At 43.2% G+C, this 25,464-nt stretch overlaps 1 protein-coding gene across 12 annotated transcripts in view; it reads left to right on the top strand.

Annotated features, from left to right (window-relative positions):
• Nucleotides 1-25,464, top strand: part of LOC125771271 (homeodomain-interacting protein kinase 2) — a 62,971-nt gene that overhangs the window by 19,874 nt on the left and 17,633 nt on the right. For 11 of the 12 annotated variants that reach the window (XM_049441709.1, XM_049441708.1, XM_049441707.1 and 8 more), the window contains one exon: nucleotides 18,532-18,803. In XM_049441709.1, coding sequence (XP_049297666.1) covers nucleotides 18,639-18,803 — 165 coding nt within the window. In that variant the 5' untranslated portion in view covers nucleotides 18,532-18,638. The remainder of the gene's footprint in view (nucleotides 1-18,531; nucleotides 18,804-25,464) is intronic. The other variant, XM_049441705.1, reaches the window with a different exon arrangement.

Here is a 25,464-nt window from a genome sequence, read left to right as displayed (position 1 = left end):
TCTCTCTCTCTCAGCTCGAGTGTGGAACTGAGCGAACTTCCTTTGTGACTAACGTCAAACCGTTAAATCAAAGCGGGAAAACCCCCTAAAAACCGGCAACTATTTCCTTTTTCGCGCATGGTGCGCAGAGAAAAACGGCCGGCAGAGTTGGGAGCACTGGATTGCCCCGGATGTCTTCCGGTTTTTCCGCAATGACTTTTAACGGCTACTGGCGGGGGGATTTTCTCTGGAAAAGAGAAAAAGATAAGAGGCTTTCTCATTCATGTTATGAAGCTTTTTTCTTCTTTTGGCTCATTTCTGCCACTGATAGGGATCCCCGTTCCGTGTTCCCTTGTTTGGGAGGGTTGCAACATTGAGAGACAATGGGAATTTCCTTGCTGTCGAATGACGTCAACTGGCACGTGGGGGGGAAAGTAGCGCAGCACTGGTTGGCAATCATTATCATTCCCGGCTCGGGGAGAGCGGGGAAAAAGGGTTTTCCACAACCTTTCCTGGCTACGCATGGATGGATGATTTTGGATGAGGTTTTTGAAGCGGCAGTAAGGAAGGAAGGCACAATACCAGCAGAAAGTGGGAAAATGGTTCTTTGTTAGTTTCTTCTAAGGTTTGTGCACCATAACCCCCGGCTGCAAGATGATGCCAAACTTGTTAAGGAAAACGATTGCAACTGGCCTTGTTTTGATGATAAGATATCCAAAACACTTGCTTGCTCTTTGTGTGCCGTAGAAAGCTTGTATAATGAGCGAAAAGAAAGAGCATTGTTGTAGAAGTTGGAATGAATTTTAGGTTTTTTTGTGTCTGTGTATAAACATTAAAATTGAAGTTTAAGTTTGACATATAAATTTGAAGTATGAACATGATTGATGCTAAGGTACTGTTATAAGAAAATATTCAAAATGCAAAATTTTCCACTTTCATAACATGAAGACAAATCAAGACGGTTTACTATGGACATATTACAATCCACACCACAGGCCAGGGTTCAAACCTCGATAGAAAACTTCTTCCATAAGTGTTTGATTTAACTTTTCAGGCTTCTTCTTCTTATTCTTCTTCTGGGCTTTTAACGACCTTACAGGTCACGCCGATCATTTTTGGCTTACTAGACTTATTTTTTACCACGTAGCCGGATAGTCATTCCTTACTGCGGGAGGACGGTCCGGATGGGAGTTGAACTCGGTCCTGTCGTATGGACCGACGCCGTTTATCACATGCACCACCGGGCCGCCCCCACTTTTCAGGCTTCAAAGTAGCAAATAGTCAGCCACACGGAGCAGAACGGTGCGTTAGACCCCGTGAAAGGTCAATATCGACTCAGATAAGAGTAAATTTTTCCAACCTAAAATTCATCTCCAGGTATTTTAAAAATGTGCTCCTAATGGAACATGAAAGCATCAATAACGGGGATGGATTTTAGCAAAATGGCTTTTAACATTTTTTTCTCTCACTCTTTTCAGATTGTTACAAACGAATTTTGATAGTTGCAATTTTCCACTCAAATCTGACAAGCTCTTTGATCACTAACAAAGTGTCCGGCACATTGCAACCTTTGCGCCCACCTTGTTTTAAATTTGCCTACTGTTTATTGACTTCCACACCCCAGACCAAACGCGTTTGCCTGATTGTCACTAACGAGAAATCACTCCAAAAAGGTTTGTTTTTGTCGAACACACCGTGTCGAATGTGGAGTTTTGATTCGCTAGCAAATGTGCGTGTGTATCACGGTTTTCTTTTCCCATGCTCAAAAGGGAGCGGATCTGTGCATGTGTGTGTATGGGGGTAGTTTTCCCACTGGCACAAATAATTGTGCAAGAGCGTGGAATAATTTTTCCGTCACGCATGATTGACATGCGAAGCAAAAAGGAGAGGCCCCCAAGGCCTGCCCGAGTCTCTCCCATCCCGATGTGTGTTTTTTGTGTTGTTATATGTTGATGTTTCATCCCGTTTTTCCTCGGCTACTCTCGGTGGGTAGTGAGTGGAAAACAGCACACGGGGGTTGCGGAGTTCACGGTCGTTTGGCAAAATGTGTCACTTTTTGTAACATTGTGCACACATTATGTGTGTTGCCGCTTCGTACGCTTGGCATCTTTCGCAAGTTTTTCGGCAAATGGGTTTCCAATTTTTGTGCATTTTACTCACTACTGTCTAGCAAATAGCAAAATGCTTCCCTCCATTTCGTTGGTACCGGGTCGAAACGAAGGTGAAATAATAGCATTTCGCAAATCCAATTTGGAATATCGGATTTGTACGAAAAATCTAGCTTTAACCCCGCATCACCACCACCATCACCACGAGCATGTGGTTGGTTATCGCCCGCCAATCCTTGGTCCATATTTCCCGGAGGTTTGTTCTTTTCAAGAGTCGCCGTACCTTGGGTTGAATTGGATTGAAAGCGTACAAATTGATACACACCATTCAGTGGCTTCAATCATGAATGTTGGTTGTTTTATGTAAAATCGAACTTCGGAATCCTTTTCGTTGTTGGGTGGTTTTTGGGGTTAGGCAACTATAGACGAAGGTAATTGACAATCATCCACAGTGTGGTATCGTTGTTACGGTGACGTGTGCGGGAGCAATTTTTGGATGGAGAGGATGAAGTGTGTAGATCTAACTTAATTAAACCCTATCGAAACGGTTTTCGATAAGCTCACAGACGAGTGGCTGCAATGGGAGGAAGGGATGAGGGTTTGGTTCGGCAGGCTAAAGGTGTTTAATGCGAGTTCCCGTGACACACTGTAGGTCGATGTATCGTGTACCGTACCTTGTTGCGTTGTGTTTGTGTAAATTATTATTGATTGATAGGTTATGTTTATCAAATAAGTGTGAGAGTGGACGTGTGAAGGTGAGTTGTTTACTCGAAGATAAAATGGCTACCTTCTTCGTTCGAGACGCTTCTGCAACCGAACAAATAGAAAGCAATGGTTGGGAACCGTGTAAAAAATAAAGAACAGACAACAATTATTGGTTGAGGCTTGCTTATGCAACGGTTTGTGTTACGAGTTGCGATCGAGCCGCAATAAGCAACGGACAAACGGTTTTCATCCCAAATTCGAACCGAGGGAGAATTTAATCGAAACAGGGAAATTAATTCTGAGGTTGATATTTGGCACTCTGTACGAATTTACATTGTCAGCTCGGGGTACATTGTCGAGAGCCGAGTATCGAAACTGAGAAGGTGCAGTGTTGCATGTTAAAAGTCATTACGATGCTTCTTCTATTTATACAGCCGCGTTGTACCGAGTGAGAATCGGATGCAACCATCTAAAAGCCATACAATGTTGCAACAATGGGCATCGTTTTTGATATTATAAGTTCAAAATAAGTATAGTAGAACGTCGATTATCCGGGGGCGAATTAACCGGCGAGCGGATTAACCGTGCGCCGAAAATTGACAGCTGTTCAAGCGTGGTGAACATTTGTACAGATGTCAGGTTGGTTGAAATTATTAAAATCGGCACCAAACGATATACAGTGGAGCGCCGATTATCCGGGTACCTTTTATCCGCCACTCCCATTATCCTTGCAGATCGGAAATGACAGTTCCGAAGAAGAATTGACATATGAAATGTAAAACCGATGATGGCACGAAATAAAAGCTTCAATAGGGAATGATATAATTTGTTCAAATTTGAGAAAAAGAACAGATTTACTTTGCAAAGTGTAAATAAGAAAATTAACAGCTAGCTTTATTAAAAAAAAGTCTATCCATTACACACTAAACACTAATATTTATCAATAAAAAGAATTGTGCCTATTATCCGTGATATTCGCTTATCCGGCAAGGGCTGAGTCCCGATAAGCACGGTTAATCGGCGCTCCACTGTATTTGAATTAATTTTATTTTACGTTCTAAATTTTAATTGTTATTTGATAATAATTATCTTGATCCAGAATCTTTTTTAGCATCAAAAGCTATAAACTACCATAGTATAGTATACGATTTATCTAGATGTACCAATGTCTCTTAATGTTTAAGAGACTATTATCCGTGGAAATCGATTAACCGGCATCAGTTCGGTTCTGAGCACCCCGGATAATCGACGTTCTACTGTATAAACAAATAAAATAATGTTGTGCAATCGTATTAATGCCGTATTTACCTGTTTTAGACATTAGTTTATTATTTGATTAAAATTTTAAATACAAAATATAAGACGAAACGCCACTGTTTTGCTGGAAACGGTAACGTGGAAAACGCACACGACCTTGTTTTGTTTTTTCCCCCCTGCAAGTAAAGCATCGATGGCAACTTGCTCTTTTTTATAGCCACTATTATAATAATGTATTGTTAAGACAGGCAAGTTATTTTTCAGCGAAACTATACCGTTTTTTTATGTTGCAAAAAAAGGGGAGAGACGTGAACATGACACCGCAATTGCAATGTTGGTGGAAAACAACGATGGCGACTGGTGGATCTCACTTCCAAAGCAATGACCGGATAGGGAGATAAAAAAAGAAAAACACGGTTGTTGTTGTGTGCGTGTGCATGTATGTATTGGGGGGAGACTCGGGAGTTGCTTGCGCATTCCTATAAAAATAACAACATATGCGCCATCCAACAGTGGCGAAGCCTGGCACGGGAAAATGGGGGTGCCGAATGGGGCGGGACGGGTGAATTACACGTAGTTAGTGTGGGGCCAGTGTTGCCAGGCAGTGTGTCAGTATTGATGCCTTTGGTTCAGCACCCGATGAGTGTATGATTTACGATTGTAACGCAACGCGCTTGTTACACGAATAAATACATAAATAACCCGAAAGCCGGGGAAAATGAGAACCGCGGGTGAAAATCCAAACCTCCCTCCCTCCCTCCCCGCGTCTGAGCCGGGAGGGAAAATATATTCTTCGGTGGAAATAAATCACATCACCCACGTACACAAACGTACATTATCTTACTATGGCGTTGCGGCGGGAAAGAGATAATGATGAAATGAGCGAAACAAATCCAAATCGTAAAACGATAGCAACAATTCTTTGTGAGAAACAGTTCATAACACACATATTTGTGCTTCGATCCTGTTGTTGAGCCACCAGCAACAATAATAATGGAAAACATTTTCTTTTTTTTTTGGGGTGCATTGTGGCTGTGGCAAACAGCAGTGAAAACTAACACTCTGACACCTATCCAATGTGGTTCGTTCAGTTGATTTTCAATTATCCTTCGGAAAACCATGAAGAAACAATAATCCCTCCCAAACATAAAAAAGGTAATCGACTTTTCTTTCTGAGTTTAATATTTTTCTTCCTTTGTTTGAGTCCTTTGCGCGGGTTTCATTTGATGGTTACACCCGAATGTAACCAGTGAGTGAGAAGCGCGTGTTGGGATCCTAAATATAAAGTCGGCTCCATTTTTGTACCATTTTTGTTTGTTGCGCCCGGTACTGCGCCATTTCATTATCTAACCCTTTTTTGAGGTTTTCCCGACCTCTCGAAAGGGGGAAAAAACCATCGGTTGGATGCTTTTATCGAGAATTCATTATCAGCAAAGGAAAGCAATCAACAATGTTATCCAAGCAGCCCAACGATGACCTTTCTCTGGTGGCGCCGAACCATCCAAATAATGATGATAAGGATCCTGTTGACTGTGATTATTTATCCGGCAAAAGGAATAAGGTCGGCTTTTTGGCGGGTGCTAATGCAGCTCCCCGATGTTTGTCGATGAAAGAAACTGTTCTGCTGGAATTCGCATTAAAATGGCATTTCTTTTGTTGAAGAATGAGGAATTTTCACGCTTGGAAGCGTTTTGGCAAACGAAGTAAAAAGGGTTTTTAGAGAAAAAGTCCTGCAAACCTCCGATGAAAGAAGAAGCCACCAGCTGTAATACGATCTTGAATGATTAGAATGAATTTATCATTCAGCTCGTTGGAGGAAAGGTTCATTGCTAGCACCAACACATAAATCACTTTCCCTTCACTTCACACACCAGAAAGGATGTAAGGAAAGTAACAAGGCAACACAGTTTTGTCATCTCTTTGTTTCGCCCAATGCGCGGGACTGGTGAGAGGCGCTTGGCTACAAACATGTCGATAGATTTATGGACGCTTTAGTGTGTGAGGTTTGATTTTTTAGACCAAAAACCTCCTTCATTTCTTGGACCGCTGACGTTGTATCGGGAAAACGACGTCGAACCGAAAGAAATATGGTTATAGTGTATAGATTTATTGTATGGTCAATCGATCCATAGTCTGAGATGCTGTTTTGATAAAGATTCTGAGGAAATGTCATGTGCAAGACTTACGGATTTGGATAAATTTTGAAACTAATTTTACATCATGATACGGGAAATTCCAGAGTTCCTTGTAAAGTTGTAATCTAAAAGCAGACTGTAATTCTGATTAAAACCCTGAATCTTAGACCAAATCAATTTTTGGAGAGTTTCATTAGCATTCAGCTACCAGGAACTTGCTCTATATTAATTTACACAGCATATTATTTCCGTGCAACAGTTTAATTTATGGGAATACCAACCGAAACCAAATATTTGCCATCGAAAGTTCCCAGAAATATGATTGCTTGTTCCCAGAGTTCCCAGAAATATGAAGTTATGCGCGTTCCTATCCTTTCCTGGTGCTTTCTAACAATACTTTGTAACTCATCTCGGTATGGCAGAGTATTTGCAATCATAAACCAATAACTGGGAAAGGGATGCAAACGACGATTGTATAACAACGGTGCGATAGTTCCCAAGCTAGAGTTGTCCTTGATATTGGTTGGGTTACGCGGTAGATGTGGTGTGGTTGTGTGTAGACCTTTGATTGACATCGTACCCGGTACATCCAGAACGTGTTTCCATTTAAATTCCCACAGGAGGAGATGTCGGAGATGGAGGTTTAGTTGTCGAAGGTCTCCTGACGATGACATCCTGCGAAAAGGTAAAGTGCAAGGTTGCGTGTGCACTTGTTGCGCAATGCACACTGACAAACGTTGTATGATGTCTGTGTCTGTATGAGGGCTTGAAGCAGGAAGCTGTAGCCCGTCAGGAAATTAGAGTCTGTTACTAACGCTGGCATATTCGTCGAATGTGCGCTCGAGTCAGTCAGGGTCAGACTAGGACCGTATGAACCTAGCGTTTACGAAGGCCTTTCGGTTAACATTCCATGGTAAAAAAAGTATTGGTAACCATGGACAACAGGGCACAGGTGTTAGTGACAGGTAGCAACGGAGGTAATATAAATGTAATTTGCCCCCCGGTAAGAAGTCTATTTCTGTGCTCTCAGTGGCGCTCATCAACATTGGAAGATGTCCTGTGAGCCACTCCGAGCGAAGACGGAGCCACGGAAAGGACAATCCAAAGGGAACAAGGAAAATAAATGAAGCACACAAAGATGAGACTCAGGGCGAATCTCGGCAAAACAATATTTTGTTCAATTTCCTATGAATAATTCAATATTGTGCCGCCAGTTGGTGCGCCGGACGGAGTTGTGTTTTCCCCCCTCGATTTGGTGCCAACAAACCTGGGTGTGAGTCTTCCCTTTACTCTGCTTGTCGGTGTGATGTCCAATTTTCTATTTTGACAATCAGTGATTTCAATTTGTGTGTGAGTTTATGTTTAATTTTTCTTTCTTGTTCACTCGAAATGTGCTTTATTTCTCATTAATCTTTCTTTTGGCGTTTTAAAAATTTTCCAACACTAAATGCCATTCGCGTGTACCGAGGAGTATAAATAATTAATTAATTTTCTTTTCCCTCTGTTTTCTTTTGCAGGTAAGGTGTGAAGATAGCTGTTGGAGATGTATTAACAACTGGGTAGGAGGTTAAAATCCGTGACTTACTGCTGATCTGAGGAGGGAGAAAAATGCTTATCTTTAAAGTTGCTATAACAGAGAGAAGCGCATCTACATATAGTTCGTTAAAGTGAGCGTGACGGTTATCGTTATCATCGTTATCGTTTTGAGGTAGTATGAGGACGAGTTCCAGAAACTTCTCCTCTGAATCTAATTATTAATTGCATATTGCCCACCTGTGGGCTACTTCGAACCGCGTGGGTGTTTTGTTTGTGGAGCCGTATCCTAATTTCTTTGTCCAATTTCCTTGTGCAACCCGGAACACATTACATTCAATGGTGCTCCCTCGGTTGATGACTCACTGGGCCAGAATGGATTCACGATGGATGGAAAAATGTAATTCCTTCATTTGTCACTGTCAAACGGTGGTGTAGCAGAACTGTTCATTCGTTGAGGTTAGGTTAGGTACGTTCTGCTGAGCTCATGAAGATTATGGTGATTTGATGATCCTATTTGTGTGTTTTTTTTTGTGTGTGTGCACTTTTTGGTTTGCGAATTCGCGCACCGAAAAGATACCGACGGAACTGTGACATTGCAGCATTTCTATGACTGCGAGTCAATTTGGTCGTGTGTCATTCCGTTTTTTTGATGCTTCGTTTCGATTTATTTTCGGCCAGTCGCCATCGTTTCTCATATATTTTTGGTGTGTCTCTCGGCCAAGATGTTCGTCCGTAGACGCAGAGTTCGGGCCGTACGCGAATGACTTGCCGGTTATTTGCATTTGGTTAAGTTAGGTTAGGCGAGTGAATAATCGAGACTTGCGTATGATGGTGCGTTGCCAATCTATTCTAATATTACATGCGAGTCTTGGTCTAGGTTTAATGGTTTGAAGCATAAAGCAGTGACAGATGTTTAGGATCCTGGTCAGATCTCGATCACTTTAAGTGTCTGTGGGGTTACGCTGGCAGTGAAGCGTTTCAGATAACCATGCGCTAGTTGAAGCGAGCGAGCGATCGTCTATCTAGAACTCGCACCATATTCATACCACCATGTTGGATGAGGGTAGACATAAAGGGAGAGAAAATCTCAGAACAAGTTTCCGCTGGCATGAGATAGCAAAAACCCTCGTACCGTCCTTTTGGGCGCGTTGGCTTCACGTTAGCTATCGCGCAGATTTCAATAATAAACACAAAATCAGGTTTGCCTACGCAATATTACTGGCTTTCATTAGCGCTGTTGCTTGCTGCATCGTTCGTCCCACCCCCCCCAGACCTGGCCGGCTTGTACTGTGCTGATGAGCTTCGATTATAAATCCTCCGACCCTGAGGCACGTACCAGGAGGGCTTTCAGTGGTCCGTTATTTATTTGATGCTGCATTTGGCTTTATAGCGCACATTTGCCTCGCATGATGGGCGAGGAGTTAAAAATTATCATGATCGGCTTTTGAATCAGGTGCAATTAGCGAAGTGAGATTGCAGCGAATTTGCCTAGCCGATAGTCTATTTGTCACGTTTGACACTAACCGACAGCAACGGTCAGCAGGCCGTGGTTTTAGGTTGGCGCCGAAGGGCAACCGTCAACGGGTTGCCTTCAATGAGCGCCATACTGGTTTGGTAGGTTGTTGGATTGATTTTGTGTTTTTGTTTCAATGGCGCTTATTGGCTCATTAGCTGTCAGCAAGACGTGTGTGTCCTCTGCAGAATTGCGACTTTAACGTGCCACACAGTGTCTGTAAATGTTATGTTCATGTCTGAGCACATGTAGCTACAAAAGTGTCGGTTGTCTATTGGTGGTAGTTGTTATTGGAAAAATACGTGAAACTTGAAACTCGAAAACAAGATACACGGTAGCAACCTGGAGTCAACTATGTAATAATCTTCTTAAGCGCTTTAGGTGTCTTGATAATTCCATGTCTAAAATGCAACTAATTAAGAGACTCACCTACAGTAAACACTGATACATTCGTAATGTGTGAAGTCGTTGTTGATCTCTGGAAATTCGGCAAGTAATGTACAAGTATTCGCCATCCAGACAATTATGAACTCTGGGATTTTAACTCATTCAACCTTTGGAAGTCTGTCTGAAGAATAGGAAGAATAGACCGTGATCAGAATTCCAATATTATCACAACGACACTGTACTACATTTGCTATGGATATTCGTACCACTCGATGTAACACTAAATTGTGTCAGTTAGAGGGAAAAGAAAGCAAACAATTATTGTAACTAACGATCCCGTCTTGAAGGTATCTGGGTGTCTGGTCTGGATTTTATACCGAATGGTCCCCATGTAGGCGAACATTGAATTCTTGCAGTTGAGATTGCGTTCAGGAACGGTGGAGCACCACGATCGTTGTCAATTGTTGGTTGGCTATGACCGGTTAAAACCGTTGCTCGGTGTCTCGTTTGAGCAGACGGAGATTTAGCGCAGCACAAAGCGGGAAAAACCGATAATGCGTGTCAAATGACGGTCTTTCTTGCTTGGTACCTTAGACGAAGATGTTTGTAAAATAATTTCAATACCGGGCCGTGTGCTCCCCTTGGTTAGACATGACACCACCAATATATTTCACACCAAAGTAAACCTACACCCATTACCTGTATCGTCCCACGCTTTTCTGGAAAGCGTACAGCACAACGTTCTTCGGGAAAAGGAGAAAGCCTTTTTCCCAACGGTTTTGTATGCGGTTCTTGTGGGTGTAGGGTGTGCTTAGGAACGTTCGCATATTGGGTTTAAAAGAAATTAGAGTGTGTTTGTTCGACCGGGTGTAATAAATATATTACAGCGATAAGTAAATCGAACTGTTTTTTCGTTTTTTGCTGGAAAGCTATGCTGTTGTAACTGTACCGAGGTGGTATTTTTTTCTTTCTATTTGCTCTCATAAATTGAACCCACCTCGAAGGCAGAAACGAACGTGTGCAACACGTGAGCGAGTAGGTGTGCAGATTCATTCCATTCGCGATTAATTGTAACTCACGCCCGAGATACGTTAGGTGCCGATACGAATGAAAAGTGGCTACATACCATGGCAGATATAGCAAAAGCCCCGGATACCTTACATAGACAGCTATGGTTGAATTAGCTGAAACCCATCGGCTACAACGCCTACCGCCTACGGTAAAGCGAAAGGTGCTAATAAATGTTCGCCGCATTTGGAAATAGTTTAATTCCATCACCGCTACACTATCGCCTTCTCGGTGAAGCATAAAAAAGGGGTAGGGTAGCAGCAGCTCCCCGGTAGCTACAGCATAAAAGCGGCATCCCAGCGCCCGAAATTGGATGTGCGAAGCGGGAGCAAAATGAAAATGTATCAGATTTCAAAATTTTCCATAATTCACACAGGCATCAAAACAACATCATCACAACCCCATTTTACCCGGCGCGCTCTTCCCCGGATGTGCAGAAATGTACAAAGCAATGGTCGCTATTTGTTGGTGCGCTCAGTGTTTCCAGCACATTTTGGGCTGGAAATGAATATCTGTTCGACAGGCGCGTGTTGCTTTTTGTGTTTGATGTGCACAGTATTGTATTTGTTCGTGTGCTCGAGTAAATAATGTTTAATGAATCGATGATTATTGAACCATATTTCAATGGAAAGCATAATCAAAGTAATAACCAATAATAAGTGCGTAACATGGAATATTGGTCTAAAGTTATGAAGTATTCTTTTGATAACCTTTTAAAATATAAAATATTCCATATAATAATGTCTGATCTTGACATAACAAGGGTCGCTAGTTCCTCTTATCGATCGCCATTTGACATTGACAGATTGCGTTTGACACAAAAATCGTTAAGAAATGTCAATACTTTTTCCCATCTGGTCCGCAAACCTTCGGTGCAATAATGCTAAACTGGAGGCGCCTTCTCGACGTAGCGAGGCCATCGCTACTGCATCTTATTGGAAGGGTGGTCTCGTGGCTGCTTGTAAAACGAGATTTAATTTGAAGGAAAACCAGTCCCATGGAGGCGAGGTAGGCAAGTGAAGGAAGGGAGGTGGTCTATATCACGCGGATTAATTATCGGTAAACTTTGCAGTAAATAACAAATCCAAATGTCGACGCCGACTGATCGTTTCGTTTAGACGAGGGGCGAATAAACGTCGCCACATCACGCCAGCAAAACATTCAAACATCAGAGAGGTTATCCGTTTAAGATATCTTTAGTTTCATACTTGAATCAACAACTTACGTCATTCTACCTTCGCAGATGCTTTGTTGCAGTGTGGCCATATCGCCATTTTTCTCAAAATGTTGGAGATCATAATGCGGAATTCCTCAAGAATTGTTGAAAAAGACACGGACATTTCAAGATATTCTTGTAACTTCATATTGTAATAACACTTTACAACAATGAGGTTCATACGATGTTTTTACTCACCTTTGGTGCCAATAATTGAATAACACAAAATACACCCGATACGCGTAATTGCTTCGTACCATTTCGTGGTGCGTGTGTGTATATATGTATGTGAAAACTCCTATTTAATACGCAGGAAATAGCAAAGGTGTTTTTCTCGTCCAGAAATAAAGCTTTTCCGGTTGTGTTATGCCTTCATTTCTTGATCTTGTTCTTGCTCGGTTGGTCTTCTTTTTTCGCGGGGGGTTTTTTTATTATTATTTTTAGCTCAGTTCATTATATTGGCACCAGCAGCAAAACAACACGGGTTGTGAGTTTTGTTCATGCGTTTTGAGTTTCGAACGAATGGCCCCTGGATGGGTTTCTCTTCTCGGCGTAAAAAGCAAATAGCAAAGGTGTGCTCGCGGGGCAAAGTGTCATTATATAGCCATTTCTAAGTGGGAAGGTTCTCCCTTCCGGGCGGATGATTTCCCAAGAATAATGTGTACACCGTGTAGAGGTCTATTTGGAAGCTTTATGGGTTAGAAGCAATCCAAGAGGAATGGCTCAAGAGGTCGGGCATGTTTGTCGGTTGAGCTCTCTGTTGGGTGGCGCCCTGTTAGAAGATGTGAGTGAGGCATTTGCCGATGTTAAGGTAGACAATGAAGGAACCCCGGTAGTGGGGGGGCCAAGAGTGGATCGCGCGCGTAGTCTTACAAAATCGGTTCGTTACACGCAACGCCCGAATTGGCAAATTTTCACCCACGACGGTTGTATTTATATTGTCGGACGTCATCGTCGGTGCGGAGTAATGTAAACTCAGGATAAAATATTACCTTTCGGAACAAGAGCAAACAAGCGAAGGATTGGAGGAGCGAGTAAGAAAGTGATTCCAAAAAAAAGGAAAAAAGATGTCAGACAAGGCACGAGGTTTTTTCAGCTATCGAAGCGTAATATTACCAGAAGTTGAGAGTCTCCTCAAGGACTGGAAGCGTGTTTGTCCTTTGCGGGGAATATCTTTAGAAGCTTTTCTTTTCTATTTGCAGCATTTCTTTCATTCAAGTCGAGCTACCGGTTAGCCTCATCAATCTGTTCCTTTCTTGTCGTGCAAATCAAATAACGATGATCCAACGCGGAATGCCGGGGAGCATCCATTTCACGCGGAAGGAAACAGTTTCTGGAGGAAAAGTGACATTTCTACGAAAAACTTTGTTGTGTGCGTCTGTTAGTCGGAAACCCGTACTGCGTCAGGTCTTAATCATGTTTGAGAGACGCTCCAACTCAGGTGGACAAGGAGTTGAACTAGGAAAGGAAAATGGGAAATTTTCCTATTGCGCCATACTGACTGTCTCGAATAGCAGCAATTGGTAGCCATCCGCCGTCGTCTGCTGGTGAGGTAAGCAAATGTTTGCCTACGACCCTGTAACGCGTGTGGCCTTTGTCGATGACCTTGGTGTATGAGGAATCCTGCAAGAGTCCGTTCGGGTTCTACCACCCATTGGTGTGTGGCGGCTTTAGAGGAGAACTTCTGGGGAAAAGCCGACTTCAATCCTCTCCATACCCATCTTCCACAGCAACGCACACTTATCGTTTATCAATATTTCTATAATCGATAGAGAAGCAGGCATTCTTTCGGGTTGGTCTCGACGGTTGATGGGTTCTTCGCAACAATGCGCTATTTTTGCACACAAACGACCGGCATTGTTTGCGTTTTTTGTTAGGTTTGATCCTCAGTATGGAAGAGACGTTTCCCAGGAAAAAAGATGGATTTTTTTTCTTCTTCACGGGGTTTTCCTATCAAGTTTTCACTCGTCAAAGATAAGCACACGTGTTTCTTTTTTTATTTGAGTGTGCGTTCTTTGTGCCTTTGGACGGATGAGACATGATGCAAAAATAGCTTCCCTGTGGTGTAGTGGGTTTGTCATGATAAGACATTAATTGAGATGGATCTTCGTGCTTTGATAATGCAAAATTATCTATTTATAAGTTGCGTGAGATCCTGCTTTGTTGCTGATATGTTTAACAATAGTGTTATGACGTTAGTGCAGAAAAAAAATCTCTAGAGTCTCTAAGTGTACTGCCTATTGTTTGGGGTAATCCCATACATAGACCAGAGCCAAAGGTAGTTCAAAATCATTTGTGTGGCACTTGTGTGTGTTTTTTATATAATTTTCTGGAGTTGTAGTTGAAGTCCTTTGATCCTTATTTTTGTGTGAAATAAGCTTTATTATACTTGGGATAAAATGAAGTTTATGGTACTTGAATAAGAGGATCACAATGGATTTTCACCAGCTTCAAGAATTTAAAAGCTGAATATTTAAAGAAAATGGAAATGTGTGACATGTTTCGTTTCACAACAAAGTAATAAAATTGTTTTGTGGAGCCAAAAAAACTCCACCGGACCCTACTTCCCACAGCAAACGCGGTTGCGTCAGTATAATGTATAAAATTGCTGATGTATGTTTTTATTTCGATTACTTCAGTTTGTCGTTTGCAACTATAGCACACAGTGACGGAAGCCTTTCAGATTGAATCTTGTTCTCGATGTTGATGTTTTTTTTGGTGTTAAGCCTTCCTCCGATGGTGGGTGAAGCTATGTTTTGCTGATACGTCGAATGTATGTACAAAATGCTTGTTTTTTTTTTGCGCAGCTGAATTGATTCGATTTATTATCACCTCCGTGTTTTTTTGTTGCTGCCACTGTCACTGTCCCTCCATTTCGTGTGGTAACGGTTATGATTATTTGACTGTTTGCCTTTTTTTCTCCCTTCCATCCCTCCGGGCCATATGTGTATACGCAAAGGTGGCATTTGTGTATTTGTGGTTTATGATGCGATGCGATATAGTTTTGCTCGCATGGCCGAACGTCGAAATTGCGCCGCAATTGCCAGAGGTCATTAGAAAACGAAGGCAGAGGGTGCGCTTGTTCACCAGCCCCCCCCCCCCCCCCCCCCGTGGTGGTGAAATGGGCGGTGAAGCTCTGATGGGCTGTAGTGATGGAGGTACGCGAAAGTGAATCCAAGTTGCGTCTCCAGGGCGGGACGGTGCGGATGGACTCTTTGCTTCGACATCATTGACAGGACGGGTGCTTCTACACGAATGGCTTGGGAAAGGAGGCGATAAGATTCATGCTTCATAAGCACATAATTTTGTTTTTTTTTTTTCCACCATAAGCAAATGACAACCGGCGTTGACACAGTCGGTGATTTCGAAAGCGACATATGCTGGATGGCGCAAAAGCTGTTCGGGGATTTACTCATATTTCTGTTGTTGGATGGAATTTTGAAGCAAAAAAAAAGTCAATGACAAAAATTGAACAACACAACTCAGAGCTACAGATAGACAAACATATCAGTAAAAGGGCATTAAGAAAATAAAATATATTGAACATGTGCTGTGAGTATGGTGTCGCTGTTTTCTTGCGATTTGTTCCTTCTCCTCTTGTACTGGCGAGAAGTTTTTTTTCTTCCAATTTGTGTAGGTTGGCCTTTCTGCAGTGGCCTACTTTCTGTGGTTAGTTGCAGCAGCAGCAACAACAACAAAAAATCCATCTCTTCTTGGTGAGCTGTTTTTGCATTGAGATATGAAGGCCCGCCGGAGAAAGGTCGTCCTACGAAAGGGGATATCTTTCAGGTGAATTTTATTGGTCACTCCTTCCCCACCGGACAGGAAGAGCTCGGTCCTTTTTTTGTTGTTGGTTGTTGTGCGGAAAGCAAACCGGTTCAGCTTTCCGGTCAGAATTATTTATATGGGTGAGCTTTTTTTTCCCTGTTACAACTGTATATGCTTCCAACGTTAAAGGTGTTATACCGCAAAGATTGACGGACCGTAAGGTCTGGTCGGAAGATAAAAAAAACAATCTCCTCCCTTCTCACCGGATGAGTTTGTAGCTGAAATTTTCTTTTAATTACCACTCACATTCTGCAGTTACCAGTGAGAACCGGATGCGGTGCGGAGCATAATTTGTGCAGGTGACGATTTTATGCTGCGTGCAAGTTTTAGCAAACGCTATAATTTCGTTACCATAAAAGGCTCCGATATTACACACCGTATCGAACGATTCGCTCGATCTTTGTTATAGCCCCACAGCATGATGGTTTGATTGACATAGCGCGCGGCGCCAACTTTCCGTACCGTCCCACCTTGGAAACGGTGGCTGGATTTTCAGTTTTGTATGCTCGGTTACAGCGCAAAAAAAGAGGAAAACGAAATGAAGCCAGATGTGCAAAGAGACAGTGTTATTATTATTTCTTTGCGCAAAAAAGAAAATAAGCTCCACGCCGAGTTACCGTACCGCCAATCGCTTTACTCCGGTCACACCGGTATCGATAGAAAGCGTTCAGGTTCGAACTCGAGATGAAGCGGTCATAGACAGCACAATTTGTTACCGCATTCCGGCCACCATTAAAATCGCACAAAGTATTCGAGCGAGTGGCGTTACAGCTACTTTCTCGTCAGATTTATTCAGTTACGTGAAAAAATGTACTTTTTTCCTGTGTTGTGTGAGTTCCTGTGTTGTTGTTCATAATATTGGACATTTAAGTGCTTTATGTACTCCGTAAAACATTTAAGATTTCATAGTTTATTTATTTGTGTACTTTAATAAAGAGGTAAAATGTTCAAAAGGGTAAATGTAAGCAGTTTTTGGCACAGGATTAATAAATAATGTATGTGACAGAAGGTTCCATTTCTCTGTAAAATATCGCCAGTTGAATTGATTGATCTGATGGGTAAAATGTAATCATCAGCACCAATGTTAAAAATAGTGGATGATGGATTGAATTTCCCAGGCTCTGAGCTAAGTCTGTCTACAGGCTTCTCTCTCTCTCTCTCTCTCTCTCTCTCTCTCTCTCTCTCTCTCTCTCTCTCTCTCTCTCTCTATCTCTATCTCTATCTCTATCTATCTCTTGATCGTCTTTCGATGTTTTCAAAATTCTAGAGAATTAAGTAAATTCTAGCTGTTGACGTCTGGAACGGTAGGGATTTCTGATGGATTATGGACGTAGAAGGAATTCCTAATTTAAACCAACAAACAAAAATCTCCGATTGCCGTCTGTTTACATGGAACGGCTCCAAAAAATCAGACTCTTCCTTAGGAAATTATGCCGCAGGTGGTGGAAAATGATCGACGCAAGATTAACCTCAATCGATGTAGAGAGCGGCGAATGTGCATCCCCGAATGGCATCAGAACGCTGTACCGCTTCTTCGCAAGACCGCACGTGAAGTGGCGAAGAAATGTCTTTCTGCGACCATTAATAGACAAACATCAACATGTCAGCTGGGCGAGTGAAATTTCTGTGCCCACCGTTTGACTCTTGGCGTCACGAGCGTTTCCATTTCGCCGTCAACAACAGACAAGATTACACGCCCGTTTGTGTGTCTGTCTCTGTGTGTGGGCGGGTGGAGTGGAGGATTTGCGTCACCAGCGGTTCGATTTTATAAATAAACTATTTTTTTCCTCTTTTCCAACTTTGTTTCCATTCGCTTGACTTACATGGGTTTTCGGTTTCCCCCGGGCAAAACCGCAAAGTTACTAGCCCGTACCGACTGTGCTACGGATTTGCCCCGGGTACACAAGGACTAAGCGCGGTGCTGGATGCGTTTATTGACGGTTGTTGGGTTCAGTTCCTTTTTTGATATGCTCACGCACATTGGCAACGTGCTTAGGTGAGAGCATATTGAGGGTAAATGGGGGGGGGGGGGGGGGGGAGAAAAAGAAAAAATTTGCTTCTCTCAAAACATGTGAGTGCTGAGGTCGAGGACACCTCAATGGAATGTTTGTAAGAATTGAAGTTAATTATGAAGGACTTGTTATTTGGACAATCTGTGTAAACTGTGTATAGAGGCAGATTTGAACTTGACTACGAACAGCTCACGGTAGATAATTTATATGTGTTCCCACCAATGATATTTCGTTATCCGGAACGACTGTAGTATCTTCCGTGTTCTTTTGTTTTATCTGTTTATTATGTTTTAACCGCTAACAGGCAGATTTCGCTCTTTTATTACTCGGTCTGGACATTTATTTATGCGCTTTATTCTGTATCCCACCCAACTAGATGTTGGTCATATGCTGTAAAACTAGATTTCTTAAAAAGAACAACATAGTCGTCATGGAAAATATCAACAAAAAATAAAAAAACGAATTGGATCGCATGATGGCATAGTTTAAAACTGTGTCTCAAGTCAAACTGGTTTTAATGACATTTCTTATCTGGTACGTGGTGGAACGAATAAATGAAATGATAGTCCGTGTGGTGTTTTGTATTTCTTTTCTTTTTTTGCGGGCGGTTTATTTGTATCAGAATCAGCAGTAAGAACGGAACCTCGGGGAAATAAAAACCCCAAAAACCGAAATTAAACCCACAGCAAAGGCCCTGGACCACAGCTATCATGATCCCGAATGTGTTATAAATTCTAATGAGGTGATGTAATTTCGTTCTGTTTGTGTGTTTTTTCTTCCCTCACAGCAGAGGGCGTTTGTGGTTGCGGCGAGTGTGCAACCAGCGGCGGCGCAGTACCGAGCGGCAGTGGAGGAGGCGGCGGCGGCGGCGGTACGGTTGCAACTTCCGGGGCTATGGGTGCCCCGTCCAACGGCTCCAAGACGGCACATTCAAAGGTTGCAACCGGAGGAGGTCATGCCAACACGCAGACCTCCAGCAAGCGTTCCAGCAGCGGAGCCGACGGTGACTACCAGCTGGTGCAGCATGAGGTGCTCTACTCCTTGTCCGCCCAATATGAGGTAAGTGATAGGGATTCACATATTCTAGTTGAATGTTTTGGAGGGCGTTTTTTAAAGTTCTTTTTTAAAAAATTAATTTGTGAAGAGAATGTCAGAACGAATTTGTGTGGAGTGTATAACAGTTATTTTAATTAGACAACAAGATCTATTTTAGTGCTTGCAATAAAATATTGCACATTACCAAACGGTAACTCGTTGTTGTACAAGTACCATTGCATGAGAAATGTAGCTCACCAAAACTGTACTGTACGCGCTGCTTGAGTAGAAAGTTTTGGGTGTATAACAGTTTTGTAACAGTTAGGCGATGTAATTAATTTTTTCCGCTGTCTATGAGCAACTTTAGCGCATAGGAACCTCGTTCCAAGAACTGTGAAAGTATTGTTAAATGAGCTAGTAATTAGCTGTCGTACAAGCATCATTTCCTTTAACGTTGAAGTACATTTACCATTAACTGTACTACACAGGGTACATCGCTCCGTTGACGGGTGTGTGTAATTATTTTTTCGCGTTCTGACAAGAACCTGCCAACGTTTGCCTAACTTTTTTGCCCACCTTTTTTGTTGGATGGGGGCAACTTGTTGTAGGTTAATGTATGTTTGTAGAAAATATTATTCTTCTCAAGAGCCCAACGTTAACTCACAAAATGAACAAACGTGCGGAGCTCATCCGAACCGAGCAAGTTTTTTTCGTTTTTAATTTGTTTACTGTGACTTTCTCTTGGGATTGGTGTTGGATTACTTTACCGACACGCATCACGTGGTTAGAGTGTGTGTATTCTTGGCTAGCGGGGAAAATAATTTGGAAGGCTTGATGTATGAAGAATTGTTTCTGCGAAGGCAAATGTCCAAAAAAAAACCCAAACAGCGAATGTTGTGCTCTAGTATTTGCGATAATTATTTTCGCAAAGCTTTTCTAACAGATGCAAAACCGTCTACTTTTTTTTGGGGGTCGTAAATCAGTGCGGCACGAACCGTCGTCCCGGTGGCCATTAAACGTACGTCCTCCGTACAGAGTCAGCAGTCCGCTTGTATTTTTTGGTGATCGTAGCTGCCCTGACTTGCGGCTTAGAAATCGACCGTTCGAGACGTAAAGGGGGGGTGAGAAAGATGTTGTCCTCGTTCGCCTGGAGGACACTTGGCGTTTATGAACGCCTTTTACGGAAGGCTTTCGGTGGCGGGTGAGCACGCGCGCGCGTGTAGGACGAATTAACGCCGGGCGCGTTTGACTGACGGTCAGCCCGGTAAAATACAAACAGCACGCGGCCGGATAGCCTTAGGGTTCTGTGTGTATGTCCTCCGCCCCATGAACACATCGCGTGTAGTACTGCTTTCGTCGTGCTGTTATTTTATTACCCACAGACGTTTGGCACCGCAGGAAAGCAGCAACGAAGCAGTTTTTTCTGCTTTTGGTAGAATTATTTTTTTTTGGTTCGGATGGACGGTATGTGCTTTGCTTCAAACAGTGTTTTATCTTGAAGCTCTTGGTTAAAAAAAAAATGGTTTAGAATTCGCCAAACATAACATGCACGCATTTTCATGACAGGCAGTCCAGGCAAATAGCAACGTTTTGGGACGTTCTGTCTCTCTCTCTCGACTCTCTCGGCTGAAGCCATTTTGTGGCTAGGGTTATTAAAGACTTGGCTGGCTGAAAGGTCGATTTTTGGTGCGGCTTTCTAAATTTAGACAACGGACGGACCGGCGTTTGGTATGCACTTTGCGTCTTGTTCACGTGGTTTGGGGGTCATCATCTACTTCTTTCAGTTTCCCCTTCATACCATACGCCGAAGAGGCGTGGAAGTCATTACTATCGACGAATGAAATGGTTTGCTGCTTTTTATTTTGTATTTATGCACCTTGGTTAGGAACCTTGGTGAGATGTTACTAGTATTTGGGAAACATGGAGAACCCCGGGAAACGGGGTGCAGTTTGTTAAGAATAAATACCCGAAGCAAGTCGTGCCGGCGATTGTTTAATTAATCCGGTGATGGTTTTGTGCTTCCGAAGGCGCTAGAAATATGCAGACAGGTCCGCCGGCACCGGGATTGCACTAACCGTTCAGCCGGTTCTAGTGGTGTCTTCGATAAGGGCTGAACAAAACCTCTGGAGCTATCCAGAGTGGAGGCGCCCTCTGGAAAAAACAGATAACGGAAACATATAGTTGCAGTAAAACAGAAGGCCCACAAAAAAGAAAGAAAACACGCCAACAAACCTGCTTCGCACAACAAACAGACACAATAACTGTCTTTTGTGGACGTCTTCTGGTTGTGTACGGTAAATGCTTTCCTTTCGTGCTTCTCTTCCACCTGATGTGTGTGCGCGCGCGCGCGCGCGCCATCAAAAATCGCCCTCGTCTAGCAAAAGCTCTTGAGAAAAGGGGAGAATTTGCCGGTGGAAGTGCAGCAGCAAAATAAAAAGTGAGAAACCAACAACAAAAAAAACACACATTGCAATATCAATAGTATGTAGCGAACAAACATAATAATAATAAAAAAAATCCCCACTGGCTGACGCAAATTGCAACGTTCATTGCCCTTGCTTGCCGGCCCTAGAGTGGCATTGCGCTGCTCGGTCGGTATCCAGCTCTTATTGCTGAGAGTGTAACACCAAAGGGCCAACCCTTGATGGTGCGGGTCAAAGAATATTGTAGCGGCATTGGGCGACCCATGGCACGCAGGGAAAGGCTCCGGATGCAGTCTCGTTGCTGGCGTTGTCATCATTTCATCGTGGTTAGAGTCCAAGGGTAAAGCGATGTTCTCGGATGCTTCATACCACCACTACGGCGTAATATTCTACGCGCCACGTGTGCTTGTGTGCAGGTTTCAGTATAAGGTCGGAAGTTCTCAGTCGCAGTGTTTGCTTTTTATGATGCCAAATGTATTAGGAGTCGGGGATGTCTTTTATGTTGCACCGTGTCCGGCCTTGGGTGCTTTGGTGTGTGAAATGTTAGAAGCTACCTTTTTGTGCTTCTTCCAGCACCGGAGCAGTAACGCACACTCAGATTGGGGAACACGTTTGAAGATTGGGAGGTTTTCTCCCGCCACCTTCCCGCATGAGACTCGTAAACGAATCTGAGCTTCCGAGACATGGTAAATGCGCATTCATAAAAAAACTGAAACATTATGGCAACCGTGTCCACTCCCTGAAATGGCCGGAGTTTAATAAAGCAGAAAAGTTTCATTCTCAGTCTTCTCCATTACTTCCCGCTTTGTTTTTTTTGGACGATCACACGGCACGACACAAAGCTACCCAGCTTTTTTGCAAATAGAGATCGAAATGATTTGTCGCAGTGTCGGCAAATTTGCCAGCCGGTTGGGTTGGCTCTCGAAGGTGCCCCAAACTAAGCGACACCCTTTCGAAGGGTTTTTTTTTCTAATCGAAAATGTCCTCCAGACAGTAAAGAGCACCTTGAGCGTTTGGCAATATAGATTGCAGCAGGTCCGATAATAGAGCGGGTCCGACGAGCTTTGATGGGCTTCATCACCCGGGCTAAGAGTTAGGTGCCTGCACGAGAGACACGGGAAAGAAATCGAACCTGCCAGACATAAAATGACGTGCAGCAAACGCAAACTCAACTACGGGTACACGAGCAGGCAGGAGGACCAATAGTCCGCATAATCTGTGTGTTTTAGCGTCGTCTCGATGACGATAAAGACTTTTCGCCCATTGGCGTATCCTCGGTTGATGGGGTGATTGCCTTTAGGGAAATGTCTTGACGCGAAACTGGATACGTTTTTTGAACACACAAACGCTCACTTTTTTCCGGTCTGGCACGCAGTGGTGCCGGCGATTGTGCCGGTTCTAGAGTGTATGTTCCAAGTTGTCATTTCCATTCCGTTGGACAAAATGGAAACAACGATACCTTTGGCACGAGAAATTCAACTGATGGATATTCGGACGGAAAGGGTAGTTTCGCTATCAGTCGATACCCTTCAACATGGCCGTTCAGATGGTCATCGCACACTGAAGTCAACGGCAGTTGGTGCAAAATTACCATCAGACGACCTCGGGTGGCCGATGCGATACTCAAGATATACGTCTGTGGTCAACGTCTAATGTCTATAGAGTTGTCTTTTAATAAGTCGCCTCTAGAATAGCTTGGGTTAATGGAAACCTTGGAAATTAACGACATGTCTTGGGATACCCAGGCCCAGGATCACTGTTCTCGTCCGGTTGGTAATGTCTCTCGAATATCCTCAGTAACGGCCCAAATTCTACGCCATATATTCCTTGTCCAGACATCCAATCTGTCGGTGTCCTATCCTTGGTAAGCAATTTTCATCTAGCTATGACTTCTTGCTACGAAATTGATAGAATACGATGCCAGATTTGTGTAGTTATACCACCGTGGCGGTGGGAATAAAATGAGAGATTAATAAAGTCAAGCTGTTTATTGAAGTTTGACTTTCCTCACTAAAGGGACATAAGATCTCCTACGAAGTTTTTGACTTCTTTTTAAATGTGTTGACAACAAAAAAAGGTTAAATTAAAATGGCGACCCTTATTATCGAATCTTGTTGTGATGAAACGAAGTATGTTGCTCATCAATGTTCAGCTCAGGTGCAGCATGTTGTGTACGTAACGAAAAATAAAGCGACCTCCAACTATCTTCAAGTCGCGGCCGTACGTGACGTTGTATGGTCGTAAATATAAAGCCGCACGTCTGTTAAATAAACCGTGTGTGTGTGTGTAGGACACGCCGGGATCCCGACGGGTTTTGAAACCTGAACGATTTTGGGATGGTGGAATTAGTGATCGGCAGCGATTTCTCTTGTTTTGAAAATCGTGCATCGTTGAAATATGCAAAGTGGTTCATCTGCTTCCGCACGCAGATTCTTCTTCGCGTCGTTCTTCCCTGTGTGTGCGTGTTGCTTGATGATGCGGGCATTGGTTTTTACTGAGCATTCCTCCAACCCATTGTCTTACTAGGCGTTGCTGCTACAGGAGCTCATTAAAAACATCCATCTTCTCGTCCCGCGTACGGTTGGACTGGACGCATCTCGCGAGGTTGTGACGAAACGCAAACAAATAGTTGAGCACCAGCAGCACACCAGCCAAGCGACTGGTGGCTATCGGAGTTGCGGTCGGTTGGATGATGTGCCATGAATATCGCCCAGCTGGCAGTCAAGTGTGGTACGCCGCCAGTCATTATCTGTACGGTGGGGGCGGTCCAGGGCGACCTCTCGCGCTTTACGGGGCCGAGTAGTTGTTGTACGCGGCCGTGCGCATATGCCTGCCGATATTTGAAACTTTCTCCTATAATCTACGTAAGCCACCATCACATCAGCCGTATGGAGAGTCGGTAGGGACCGGGCCGAATGATGATGTTGTTGTTATGTGCATCGCTTCTCCGGCTAGCAAATTGACAGCCTCAACTTTGACGCATTGACACACGTACACAATGGCTTGGACACGGTGTGCGGAATAATCGTGGATCACTCTTTTCTACCGGTGCCGAGACCAATACCGAGGTCCGGAGGACAGATAAGTCCACGCGCTAGTGTGGGGACGACAGAAGGGAAGAGGTCAGCTGTGGTGATCGTTACGAACGCTCTCTGGTCCATGTACCCTCTATACAATGCAAAATATCACCGAAACACTCACTCCGGAACGCTATCTTATCGTTGGCGTTTGCCTAACCTAACCAATGTTGCCCGCGGTCGCAATCCACCCACTAAATCGTCTTATTGTTGTGCCCGTAAAATCGCATGTTGCTGGCAGTTCTTTCTCATAACTACCTTCGGACTTTCGAAGGCATGCCCAGTAGCAGCGGGAACGCAGTGACGGTAAGGTGTGTAGCATGTGATAGATGGAGTGTGAACCCTCGCATTTCGATTAGGGTGCAGGGTTGGTTCTGAGAGGTGGGTGATAAATTTGGCAATAATTTTGTGCAAGCTGTGTGTTATTGCTGGAGTCAAAAGCCACTTAATGGTCTCTCTCTTTCAATGTTGGACGGCATAGTAATACGAAACGAATTTGGTGCTTTGCAAATGTTGAGCAAATCAACTGTTTTCTGAGTATACGATAAAGTCTGCATAGTAACTGTTGCGTTCATTCGATGGACTAAATGAATTAGTGTTTTGGACTTCTGGAGTTCCGAATCCAATTGTAATTGAATTAAGATATGGAATATCGAAATAATTAGACCTCAATTTATAAACCAATTCATTGTGTTTTAGATACATGTTACCGAGTAGAAATGGTAACAGCTCATAATAGAAGACTTCTAAAAGATCCCACCACAAATTAGCCATCATCTCTACTAGTTTAATGCCAATGCTTTTTGCACACTTTTTGACTCAATTTTAAGTTAAGCCTTAAAGCCACCTATTTCCTACGTTTAGAATTGAAAATAATCAATTACAGCAACGGTCGAATGAATTATTGTTTATTTATCAATCATGAATTAGTTGTCCGAGCTTCTTCTTGCTATAATTCCTCGTTTCCTTCTATACTTTCGCTTAAATAAGTCTTTTTAAAAAGGAGTAATGTGCAAAATTGTCCTAATCATTCACCATTTTTTTTTTCGTCTGACATTTCCAAAGATTTGATCCATCCTCCTCCTCTAGCTGTACCGAATTTGGGGGAGGTTATAGCGAGTTCAGAAGCCCCATTAATTGCAAAAGTCCCCCGTCTCATAGCCGGGCCGTACCAAGAGGGGCTGG

The sequence above is a fragment of the Anopheles funestus genome, chromosome 3RL, assembly GCF_943734845.2.
Source record: "Anopheles funestus chromosome 3RL, idAnoFuneDA-416_04, whole genome shotgun sequence".
In the NCBI taxonomy this organism is placed as follows: Eukaryota; Metazoa; Arthropoda; class Insecta; order Diptera; family Culicidae; genus Anopheles; species Anopheles funestus.
This window is presented reverse-complemented; position numbering and strand designations above follow the sequence as displayed.